Raw genomic sequence first — 13,023 nt, 5'->3', positions numbered from 1 at the left:
AAGACATATCTGCATATTGCTATTAAATAGCTACATTAGTCTGTTGAGTGGAAGTGAAAAAAATATTTTTTAAATCAACACGAAAGAACTCTGTTGGTGCAAACCTGTGTGATGCAGGCTCCTGTAAATGCTACGATGACAGCCACAACATTGACAGTTAGCTGAAACTGAAGGAACTTGGAGATGCTGTCGTAGACGTTGCGTCCCCACATGACGGCCTTGACGATGCTGGAGAAATTGTCGTCAGTCAGGATAATGTCGGATGCCTCCTTGGCTACATCAGTGCCGGCAATACCCTGGAGGCAAAAAAGATTATCAAGATTAAGCCTGCATCTCATCACAACATATTCAATCAGTCATCCTTTTCACTAGACCTGTAGTCTAATTTAAAGTTAGTAAAAACAGAGAAAACTCACCATCGCAAAGCCAACATCAGCTTTCTTCAATGCAGGGCCATCATTAGTCCCATCTCCTGTCACTGCAACTACTTGTCTTTGTTCTATCACTGTGCTGTCAATAATACCTGGAAAGGTACGACATGAATATTCAAAATGAAACCTTGAAGCCCAAAATGATAAACTAGTGATAATAAAACATTTTCTCTCAAACCAGAATAATAGACCTTTATTATTATGATTATTATTACCTTTCACTAAGGTGTGTTTGTCTGTGGGGGAAGAGCGAGCCAGTACTCGTAGTTTGGGCCAAATCTTGTCAATGCGCTCTTGTTCAATCTAGAAACATGAGACACAACCTGAATAGAATCCCAACAGAACATTTTCAACAGTCTCTGATGGACAGTATTTTGCTGAGGCCCACCTCTCCTTTTTCATTGCGTATCCTTCGGTTGAACTCTTTGCCCTCCAGGCAGATGAAGTCATCTCCAGGCAGTAGGATGCCACACTTGCTGGCGATGGCTCGTGCTGTGTTGATGTTGTCCCCAGTTACCATCCGCACTGTGATACCAGCACGCTGGCATTGCTTGATGGCGTCTGGGACCTGAAGGAAAGCGAAAAACACGATGAATAAAGAAGTGTTTTACATATCAGTGGGGGTTTTAGAATTAAAGTTCAGGTTTTGTGATGTGGTCATTAGTAACATCAAAATATGCAGCTTTAAGCAGCAGTTATCTCTATACATATCTTGTGTACAGGTTTAGATTTATGTAAGGACTGTATTCTGGAATTTCACGGCTCTTATCAGCCCCTTAAAAACCACAGGAAATTGATTCCAGCAAACAAGTCGGGTGTATGCTGCCTGCCCGTCACCAAATGGCAGAAAGCCAAAGTAAATGAGTGGAGAAAGTTAAGCATCTAGCAAGATAATGACCCAGTTTTAATTCAAACATCCACCTGATAGTCAATTTGATGCGTGTGCCAAAGTGGAGCCACTCCTCGTGTTTAGAAACGGCTGATGCAGCATCTCCTGTCTTTCAATTCTCTTGCTTTACTCAGAAAGCTTTGGTTCCAAACAGTCCAAAGGAGCAAGCTAACCCAATGAGCTGCCAGTATGCTTCTGCAACAGTCCTTGTCTGATAGTCAAATAGCTTCGGAAACCCTCTCCCCCCACAACTCTCTGGTGTTAGAATATGGGGAGCAGTGTACCAATGTTCCTTCAACTTTCCAAAAGAGTAATTCACACCGATCTGTTAACGTCACTCTGTGAAGTGTATTAATGATATTCACGCACTTTCAGTGTACCCACAATCAGGTTGTAAATAAGATGTTCTCTGTACACAGTTAAAGTAAAACAATTGTGATGTAAGCAACCTTACACGTGTAGCCACTAACCTCGGGTCTTACGGGGTCTTCAATGCCCACCACGCTGAGGCAGGTCAGTCCAGAAAGGATATCATTTTCATTGTCCCAGTCAGGCTCCCCCTCAGAGACAGGGAAATCTCTGTATGCAAGGCAGATGGTCCTCAGACCCTCTGAGGCCATGGGCTCGATCACTTTCTTAACCATGTCATCTCTGTCTCGAGGGCGGAACACCTTGGCCTCACCATTTGCTGTCAGGATTTTATAGCACCTGATAGGTGAAACAGGGATATTAATATCTTATATTAATGTAAAAGTGCTGAGAAGCAGGTAAAAAGAATATCCAGATGAAGAAAGGCATTAGGAGAGAGTCGAGTAATATGGATAGAGGAGGAGATGGGTGCGGAATCCTAAATTAATAAAATAATTTAGATGACAGTAGAGAAGACAAAGCGTTGGTGAGCTGCAGTAATAAGAGTTCACACTAAGCCCTCTGTGGGTTAAAAAGAAGCCAGCTTGGTTAAGAGGCTTACAGAGTTGTTACCGGCTCATTTGCTCAGCGCCTGTTTTTAAGTCGCAAAGTAAGGGGCTTGGGTGGGATGCACTTGAACTTCTTAGCTGCTTAAGCCATCACATATATCATTTATTGCAACGTTTGACCTGGGTGGAACAAATAAAATCACTGGAATAACCTTTAATTGGGAAAAATAATGTATGTAGGCAGAACTGATCTAACTTACACATCAGTTGATATTTCATCAATTCAAATTTCACATCGGTATCTTCCGTTTCAAAATCCAGGAGAAACACGGATATAACCATAAACCATACAACGCAATACATACTTACTTTTTTAGGAGAATTTCTGAGGCCCCTTTGCTGAACATACGGTAGCTGCCATCAGCCAACTTCAACACAGTACTCATAGACTTGCGGACTGAGTTGAAGGTGTAGACTTTGTGCAGTTTCTCTTCAGGGATCTCGTTGCGTATAGCCTGGTAGTCGCGCTTCAGGTCAGTTGAAAAGCCAAGCAAGGCACATTCGGTCTTGTTACCCACTTGCCGTGGCAGGCCCCCTTCTTTCTCTGGAGACTGAAGGAAAAGGTGGGAAGACAGTAAGTATGCTCCTAAAGCCAAATTTCATGATGAAACAAAAATTACACATTGCTTTCCTCAGGCCTACCATGATCTTAGTAGTATAGGCGCAATTGACTGCGATACCCAGAATCAGGATGTCTAAAATGGAGGCGGGGATGTTTTCTGGTTCAGGGACCTTCTTGTAGTGCTTTTCAGCAATGAAGGCCTGCACCACAGTCATGCGGTTCATGGTGAGCGTACCCGTCTTGTCAGAGCAGATGGCGGTAGCATTGCCCATAGTCTCACAGGCATCCAAGTGACGTACCAGGTTGTTGTCTTTCATCATTTTCTGTGGGAATATAACATGATAAATTAAACACACCTAAATTCAGTACGACTAAGCAGACATTTAACAGTATATTTGTTGCACTGGACACAACTTTTACATCTGGGGAAAGATAAATGTGTGTAAAGGCTACAAGATTGAAATGAGTAGCTCCTTGATTGGATGAAGCCCTCTGGTGGCTAACAACTTCAGCACAAGGGATCATAGCTTGGCTTTAGGGTATCAGTTAGCCAAGTCTCCTTGTCTTAACAGCCTGGCCGGCTAGTTTTAATAAGCTGAAGTGTAAGCTGGTCAGCATTGGCCACAAGTCACTTGGCTAGGAGACTTTACCTTAACAGAGTATGCCAGGGAGATTGTTACAGCAAGTGGTAGGCCTTCGGGAACAGCCACCACCAGAACAGTGACGCCAATGATGAAGAATTTCACAAAGAACTGAATGTAAATGGGAGTGCAGTCCTTGACCCAGGGCAGATTCTGGATCCAGAAGGTGTCTACTACAAATAGCACCACCAGGATAAGGACAGTGATGGCTGACATAACCAGTCCTGAGGGGAATGAGAGAACGAGAAAGAAAAGAAAGGAGGAGAAAAAAGAAGAGGATCAATCAATCATATCATCTTCATTTGCTAGAGTTCGGCAATTGGACAAATGTCTATCGGCCGAGAACATCAAACATTATAGAACGTTTGAGACATAGACAATAAAATAAGAGGATCCTAGCGCACAAGCACACAGCATTCAGCTGTGCCACAATCACATATTTGTGTCCAACTCACCTGCTTTGCCAATCTGTACGGCTAGTTTGGTCAGTTTGCCCTGGAGAACAGACTTCTCTTTCTTTGGCGGGCCGGTTTTCTTCTTCTCCTCTGCGTCGCCTCCCTCATCACTGTTCAGTGGCTGCATTTCCATTGCAGCGCCGTCCTGTGCTTTAGCTGCAGCAAAGAACACGATAAAAGTTGTTAAATGAAACGACCTGACAGTTGCACCACATGCAATGTCATTGTAGTGGCATCAAGTGACGCACGCAATTTTAATGCATACAATTTTATTTTTATTTTCATATTCAAAAATATTCAAATATTCTAGGATTAATAAAAAGCAGTAGTTGGAGCAAATCAGCATAACCCAAAGAACACACAAGAGCTGCAGCCTTCAATCAACCACAGCATGAAGCCTAGTTAGATTTGCCTATTTGCAAAACCTGAAATAAAAACGTTGCCGTTACACCAGGGAATGAATTAACTGTAACAGAATAGTATTTTACTTTATTTAAATGAAAAAACTATTTGTATTCTAATTTTCTATACTTCTTGTCTTGGTTGTGTTCAGAAGAACATGTTCATCAACAACAGGTTGGGACTAGATCTGACACCAAAGTTAGCAAGATGCTTCAGATTAGTATTAAAAAAAATACTGTATTACACAACAAAGCACTATATTTCAAGGAAAGATTTCCACAAGTAAAAGAGATGTCACAGCACTCAAAGTTTTAGCATCTTTATTTTTGCTTCTCTTTTATCCTATGAGACTTGGGAAATGTCACTGTAATTATTTTTGCAGTGATCTGACTGCACAGTAATTAGCAGGAAGACGTGAAAGTGTAATTACCATACACCCACCTCGAGATTTATGTAAGAACAGGTTAACTAGCTAGTAGCATCAGGATCATTCTGAGGAATTATCTCCTCAATCGACAGCAACCACAGCAGTTGTTGCCAGTTAAATTCCCAAATTTCATCTCTTTCTCAACATCCCTCAGGACCCCCATCCCTCGCGTGCAAAACTGACAGGAATCCCAAACCCACATCTATCCAGGTAACCTTGGAAACGCAAAGCCTCTAATGGCAAAGGAGGGGGGAGAGGCAGCTGACAGGCCGCCAGGGGCCGGTCTCTGTCGTGCCACTCACCACGATAAAATCATTAGCTCTCCCGGGCTCTAGTGCTGTGGGAGAACGGCCACTTTTTGATCTATCATTTTTGCTGACATTATTACTTTTTGGGTGTCATTCCTGGACGTGTTTTTTATGAACATGTCCAATTTGTCAGTGCTGACAGCTCTATTTAAACATGGCAGCTGCATGGTATTGTGCATGAATGCATGTAGCAGGAAGAGGTAGGGCATTAACACTGGGCTACTGCAGCTGCTGTGGACTGCGGCTTGTTCTGCTTTTACATGGCCTGTGTAATCTCAGTCTAAAGGATTACTGTTGATTCCTGGCAGGCAGAGGGAATCTGTGCACCAGGGACTCGCGCCAGGGTTGTGGTCACAGACCCAAGCACAACTGATCATAGAGTCCCGGCAGGACTACAAGCCTGGCGAGCTGGCCGAGTTACCACTAAACAGCCTTATTATCATTGTTGTCAGTCTGAAATTGTGCAAGTCCTACAGTTTGATTCTGAATAGTTCAGATTGGGGCATCAATAGAAATAAAATTGTGGGGGCCAGAGAGAGAGAGATGGGTGGGAAAGCAGATGTTCTGGCTCCAGAATTGTTGCATGGCTTTAATCTCCTCATCACTAATCGCTATAACTGGATTCAGAAGCACCTGCTGTTTAAAGCGCAATGTGCCAGGCAAGGACGAGAAAAGAGGAGATAGAGACAGAAGAGAGGGCCAGATAGTACAATGGGTATGGGCAAGAACAGCCAGTACCAATGAACTAACATGCAACTCGTCATTAATTGCATAAAGCCACTATAGCCAATTCTAAACAAATTGAGGCTTTGACTTATATCCAGTGCTGTTATATGGGAGGGAGCCATTGATACATATGAAGGCTAACACATGAAGGTAAGTGCTAAGCTTTGTGAGGATATATATATATATATATATATATATATATATATATATATATATATATATATATATATATATATATATATAGAGAGAGAGAGAGAGAGAGAGAGAGAGAGAGAGAGAGAGAGACTTTGTGTGTGTGTGTTTATGGTCAAGCAACTTACCTTTCTTACGATTTTCCACAGATCCTTCCTGCTTCTTGACTGTGGAAAAATGCACCGTCTAGTCAGTTGTAGTACTTAAAAAACAATTGGTGGGCAATAAACAGTAAATGTACTATTAGTCAATACTTCAAATAGTATGTATGTATATTTTGTGGATACTTGTCAGTTATCCTTGATAATTCTTGCAAAGCAATAAATCACTGCTATGATTGTATGACAGAACATCCAACCCTATATCAACTTGGACTGTTGGAAATTAGAAAAGGGCATTTTTACTCCCGTTTAAAACTCTTTACCCGAAAAGCCGTCATATTAATCAATAATGAAAAGTAACTGCAGGATCTCCTTCAGCTCAGCCCTGGACCTTGAATCTGCTCTTAAAAGAGGGCCCCAAACTTGTTTAAGTAGCCACACCCGTGTTATTAGTGCACATGCAACTCTGTCAAGTACTACACTTTTTTGCACAGGATTATTTATCCATTTCTGTTTTTAATATAAAAAGGTCTCCATGGAACATGATGGATTTTTATGCAAAATGCAAAAAATGGTGGGAAAAAACTCCACGCAAACAGAACAAGGATGGGAAATAAGGATACTAACTTTTTCTCTGTTTCTTCTTCTCCTCCTTTTCCTTTTTCTTTTCCTCTTCATCTTCATCATCATCCTCAGAGGTCCCAAGTAAAGTAAATATAATTCCAGTTTGAGAGTTGACACCCACAGCAGTGACCAACATTTTCCCTGAGCCTTCCATCACATGGGTGCCTTTGGAAAAGAGGAGGAAAATAAAATGTAAGTCACTGCGGGAAAGAGGGATAGAGTATGTACAGTATGTGATTGACACTTTGCTCACAAGATTTAATTTGTTGCTTCACTTTTTTATTTGGGTTCAGACTAAATGTTGAGCAAGACTCCCTTGCTAACTGAGAAGGTGGTTTAGACACACTTCCAAGTGGCTTATTTAGTTACACACAAGAAGAAAATAGGTTTTCAAATTGAGGCAATAAATACAAAATGAATGGTGCACTTGAAAATAAATAGAGAAAGAAACAGTCACTGATGCAAATGTTCTCCAAACAATTAATCAAAAGCCAATTGTCAGTCTGGGTGAATTAATGGAAATCTGAGGCTACAACAGGATTCTCCAGAGATCTCTGCGTCTGTATCATTTTCAGAACACAGGAACATCTTGTCGATTTATACAGAAAAGGCAAACAACAGAAGCGAACACAAGCTTAAGTCGGACGAAAAAGGGACTGCAGAAGGAAGGGATATAGCCTGTCGTGAGGGAAATCAAAAAGCAGTGTTGGAGCAACACACACACACACACACACACACACACACACTGTTCTGCAGAATTCCTACAGACTTCTTCTAGGGTTCTGAGTGGAGTGAAAACAAAGCTATGGGACAGCACAAACACTGTTGAACGGGCTCTGTGCACACAGACTCTCCTCACAGCAAAACTGAATCTATCACGACTTTACTTATGGGGAGTTTTGCATGGCTGCTAATTGAACACTGAGCAGCAGGATAGGGACCCCATATAACTTTGAATTATAATCCAGTTTGTCACTAGAGCCATGCAAATTAACATCAGAGCGGGAGGTTTGTACTCCACTGAATACTGATGAATTATTGGGGTTCAATCATTTTCAATTTGCAGCTGCAAATGATAATGTCTTGTTAATTCTTTTAAAAATGAATACAAACTAGAAATGTTTCAATTTGTAGTGTTATACATATAGAGTGTATTGGTGATCATTAAATAATAAACACTGCTTTGAAACATAGGTGTCAAATTCAATATGATAATATCAAATGACCTCTGTCAGAATGCTCGTCTATTATAGGAATATTTAAGGAAAGCAGATCAAGTATTTTAAAAACAATTTAATTTTGATATGATGATATTGCACAAAGGTTATCTGTCATTTAATTTAAATTAAGACTGGAGTCCCATACAGCTACACTAAAGATGTGTATCGAATTATTTAAATTATTCTGCTCAGTTTTGCAGATCATTATTAATCATGTATTAGTAGCATTAAGATGCCTGGAAAACAGTCAAAGTGATGTTTTCAATCAAACCTTTCAAAAATCGCAACATTCATTGTCTTCTGTTAATAAACAGCAAGGAGAGAATTTCAATGATTTAATTTATGTGAATAAAAATTGAGGCTTCATGTTACCGGATAACAGCATGGGATCTTTTTGTTGCGTTTTCTTGACAAGGTCCGACTCCCCTGTGAGTGAGCTCTCATCTATCTTAAGATCGTTTCCTTGGATCAGGACTCCGTCAGTGGGCAAAAGGTCACCTGAAACGCACACGCAAAAGACATCAAAGTGAGAATTATTCAGTTCTTTTTTAATCAACCTTGGATTACATATTATTAACCAGCATTATATCCATCAAAGAAACAAGACTACAATACAAATCACTATCTCTTCTTACCATATTTTACTTGTGCAACGTCGCCGACCACAATCTCAGCCACAGGAATTTGGATAACTTGTCCTGCACGGACAACAGTAAACTTCTGCTCCTGCTCAATGCGGCTCTGTAGGCCCCTAAACTGCTTCTCTTTACTCCAGTCGTTGAATGCTGTCACCAGCACAACACAGATAACTGACAGAAGAATGGCGGCGCCCTCGATCCATCCTGCTTCTGACTCATTTTCATCCTCCGCACCGCCAGCTGCCCTTCCACAGTCTGCAGAGGGACAGGGGCCAATCTTAATACAAGTTCACCAACAATTACATGCACACATTGAGAGTAATAAATGCAGTGTAAAACATTAAGAAAAGAGGACATTTCATATGATTTTACCATGAAAAAATTAACTAGATGAATGAGTCAGGGCTAAGCAATAAAAATAATATGAAATAGGATCGTAATGAAGTGATGCTTACGTTCTCTTTCGGCATCTGGAGGTCTATAAAAAGAAAGGCCTAGTGAAACTATTGCTGCCACTTCTAGGATAATCAGTGTGACATCTTGTAGCGCCTCCCACACTAACTGTAAGAAAGTTTTGGCCTTTTTGGGCGGTATTACATTTTCCCCAAACACTGTTTTCCGCTTCTCAATATCTCCAGGCTGTCCACTTAGACCTAGGGAGGGAAAAAAACAGAGGACAAAAACATTTGATTGGTAAGATTTTCATTTTAAACCTGTTTTGGATTTGAATGTTAGACAAACATACAAAGCTTAAATATTCACATCGAAAATTCACATTCTGGTTCTCAGGAGGACAGCTCAGTAAGCTGCACTCTCATCCCTGGTCTCTAAAAACCTTACCCCCAAAAAGAATCAGCATTTCTGACAGGACACAATGGAGGCGACAATGCTGAACAACAATGACACACATTCTTTGGGCATGTCAAATATTTTCACCTCTTTCAGGTGTGCAACAAAAAAAAAGTGAGACCAGAGGTCATGTCTAATCCCATAAACTGCCTTTTTTACAAATACAATGACCAACTGACGAGGGAGCTTGAATCAGCTTTAGACTCACAGGTGCTTATGTATACCACTGTCCTGTCCGGTTATAGAGTCATCTCTCTGACACATCACACGTGTGGTTGGCCTGAGACCCATTCATCCATGTGCACAGAGAGCATTCTGCAGCCGACCATTCAAATGCCTCCACATTCAGAGGCACAGTCATATATTCAAAAGGGCCTTCGCACATTAGATGATGCATGACAGTTTTTTCAGTTCTATTCATGCCGACTGACTGTGTGTGGGTGGCTGTGTAGACTGGATGGAGCTGTGTGTGTGTGTTGTGTGGCAGAGAGATGGTGGAGCAGAATTGGGTGGGTCGGGGTGGGTCCGGGAAGAGTGACTGTGTGAAACTGCTACGGACCGGAAAATGGGGGTGGGTGGAGATTCGGGGGGTGAGGGTGCAAGGGACTGAGACTAATAAAGAGTGAAGCTGCTGTTGGCTGAAGGGAAGCTGCACTCGGAATAGCAGTGTCTTAATGGGGAAGGGGATCAGTAGGGTCAACTTATGGACAGAGAGAGAGAGGGACAGACAAACACACAATAAGTACAAATCACAACACCACATGTGGATAATGAGTCTGTGCAGTAAAAACAGGGAGTGAAGCACGTTTGTTTGTTTGTAAATGAAACAATTCTCTTTCGGAAGTGCTGTCAAACTAGACCAGTGATGGAGGACACTGAAGTAGAGAGTCGATTAACAGAATCTCTCGTCATTTTTCGAGGATATGTGTGTTTCAGCTTCTCAAATGTGAAGGCTGGCTGCTTGTCTTATCATATATGATTCTAACAAAAATATATTTTAAAACGAGCAACATGAATACATTTCCTTGGGCCGCTGGTAAAACAATTAAACAAGAACACAATCTGTAGATTAATCAAAAATGAAATTAATTGTTAGTTGCAGCTCTAGACTGCAGTTAGGTTTTGGATATTTCAGTTAAATTAAACATATTTGTCCTTCCTTTCACTCTAACAGTTTGCAATACAAGAGCACTAGAATAACTTCTATTGGCTGGGTATTATTTTTTAACATAATGTATGTGTATTTTCTGATATCCAACCCAAGCAACCATCAATTCCATCTTCTTGTTGTTAACATTTTGATAGCTTTCTGAAACCAGGTGACATTTCCAGCCCCATCAACTGTTATTATTATTATTATTATTATTATTATTATTATTATTATTATTATTATTATTATTATTATAGGTGCATTTTGAGATTGTCTGGTGGATTGAGAAAATCAACGTTAAAGTGATGGTTACATACCAAATCTGACACTGATGCTTAAATCTGGTTTGAGAGTAATTTTTTTAATTACACTTTACAATTTGCATAATTGTAATGACCAAGATAATATGATACAAATACAGTATTAATGGGGAAGAAACAACAGATTTTCTTTACCAATTAATCACTTCAACAGTTATATATGAATCAATCAGCATGTAAATTGTGATAAATAAATGCAAAAATGTCCCCAAATGGTTGTTTTGTCTAACCTACAGCTCAAACAATAGTATCAAAGTTGCTGTTAATTAATTTTCTATCATTTCAGCAGACTGGTGCATGCCGTGTTGTATCATGTATTTAGATCTAATTAAATGAAAACAAGGTCTCTCCGTTTCATCTTGCTTTACCTATTGCTCACTTAAAAAAAAAAATTTAAAATAATCCTTAATTAATTGACATTACAACCCAACACTAACACATACTCTTCTAAAAGGGGGGGGTGAGAAGAAGGACGATGACTCACACAGCAAATTAAAAAGGCTATGGGGTTTATCCTGCATAGCTGCCTGTTGCTGCTCCCTGGCTGTCTTTCACCGTCTGCTTTGATTCTCTACGCATCTAATGAAAACATGCTGACAGCTAATACCCCATTCAATTTTACACCACATTTTCCCTTTGCATTAGAGCAATAAATACAAGTGACAGAGGACGATCAACACCTCGACCCTCCATTGGATACACAAACAGAAAAATAGGTTGGTCTTGGCCCCTCACATCATTTTAGCACCCAAGTCAAGCAGCTAATCATTAACCATTTAATTTGGATGCTTGTCCCCAGCTGACCCCACCAGGTACTGTCATTTCAGACTTCAGCGAGGGGTCAAGGAGGTACCGGTAAGCCTTCACTCTGGGCCTGTCACAATTGAATGAAACGGGGTCACACTTTTTCTTTTACTGCCGTTACATAACTGTGTGCAGGCAGAGATGTGCCAACACTGTTCAGTACAGTGAGACACTGCTTGCTGGACACACCATTTCAAAGCAATCTCACTTCCAAGAGAATAGGTTTCATGCACATAACACCCTGCTTTGTGTAAACAAAATGTAGCAAAGAGGCAAATCCTGCACTTGTGGTAGACTTCAACAGAAAATCTGAACTTAACCAGACCTTAGATGGGAACTCTTGATAAGAATAATTGCAAAAATGACATTGTGTAGAAGTGTGCACTACTTTCCCTTCTCCTACATACAGCCTGAACGACAGCAGTGACATGTTAAGTGTACACAGAACATTTACATTGTGCTTTTTGATCCTCCACTAAATTGGTTGTTCATGTGTGTTTTGTCAAAACAATGTTCACACTGCTGAAAAGGTTAACCACAAATCTGGGTATGGTAATATGATATTATGCTCATCAGAGTCTAACATGGATAATTGGATTATGGGATTCCCATAACAGCTGCTCAAGTTATAGTATTACTTTTATCATGTAAAGAGCAGATTATTAGGTTTTACACAAAAGGAACTTCTGGGTAGCAAAGTCCACTCAAATGCTAAAAGTGTCCGGTCACTTCAAGAAGGTACATCTTCCACTTTCCCTGTTATTTTAGAAAATCACTTTGGTTTTATATATACAAAAATAATCTTTGAGGTTGTTTTGTGTGGAAAACTTATCTATCATCCTTGTACTGTCTTTACTTCACATTCCCATTTACATGTGATCAGGAAACTTTGCGTCTTGTTGCACATAAGCAGATTATGTGCTCAACAAATAGAACAATAGTGCCAGTAGCAAGACCTCGCCCCCATTATTACTAGAGCATAATCATTTTACCTCCAAAAATACTGTTAAATTGATATTATCGTGCAATTTAACCAACAATTCCACAACCCCCCCACACATCACAGTTTATAACTAAAATTATAAATTGATCAGTGCACCACCCCAGTTCCCACTTAACAGCTCCACTAACAGGTGTCGGGTCGGGCCATATGCTTCATCTACTTACTGGCTAAAGCCCATCTAAGCACATCATTTTGAATTTAGCCATGAAGACAAGCTACTCCGATCCCCTGAATTACTAAGTGTGAACTATCATTTAACAGCTTCTCATTGAATGAAGGAGTGCTGTGTCTGGAATGATAGATA

At 40.4% G+C, this 13,023-nt stretch overlaps 1 protein-coding gene across 2 annotated transcripts in view; it reads right to left on the bottom strand.

Annotated features, from left to right (window-relative positions):
• Positions 1–13,023, bottom strand: part of atp2b1a (ATPase plasma membrane Ca2+ transporting 1a) — a 35,340-nt gene that overhangs the window by 7,966 nt on the left and 14,351 nt on the right. For both annotated transcript variants that reach the window (XM_034525740.1, XM_034525741.1), the window contains exons 3-16: positions 9,049–9,246; positions 8,591–8,848; positions 8,328–8,453; positions 6,739–6,900; positions 6,139–6,177; positions 3,956–4,111; positions 3,510–3,724; positions 2,940–3,182; positions 2,607–2,848; positions 1,791–2,028; positions 820–999; positions 647–734; positions 417–523; positions 105–296 (exon numbers count right to left, since the gene is read on the bottom strand). In XM_034525740.1, the coding sequence (XP_034381631.1) occupies positions 105–296; positions 417–523; positions 647–734; positions 820–999; positions 1,791–2,028; positions 2,607–2,848; positions 2,940–3,182; positions 3,510–3,724; positions 3,956–4,111; positions 6,139–6,177; positions 6,739–6,900; positions 8,328–8,453; positions 8,591–8,848; positions 9,049–9,246 (2,444 nt within the window). The remainder of the gene's footprint in view (positions 1–104; positions 297–416; positions 524–646; positions 735–819; positions 1,000–1,790; positions 2,029–2,606; positions 2,849–2,939; positions 3,183–3,509; positions 3,725–3,955; positions 4,112–6,138; positions 6,178–6,738; positions 6,901–8,327; positions 8,454–8,590; positions 8,849–9,048; positions 9,247–13,023) is intronic.

This window comes from Cyclopterus lumpus, chromosome 23, assembly GCF_009769545.1.
Source record: "Cyclopterus lumpus isolate fCycLum1 chromosome 23, fCycLum1.pri, whole genome shotgun sequence".
Taxonomy (NCBI): domain Eukaryota; kingdom Metazoa; phylum Chordata; class Actinopteri; order Perciformes; family Cyclopteridae; genus Cyclopterus; species Cyclopterus lumpus.
The sequence above is the reverse complement of the archived record's forward strand: the minus strand, read 5'-3'. Positions and strand labels throughout refer to the sequence as shown.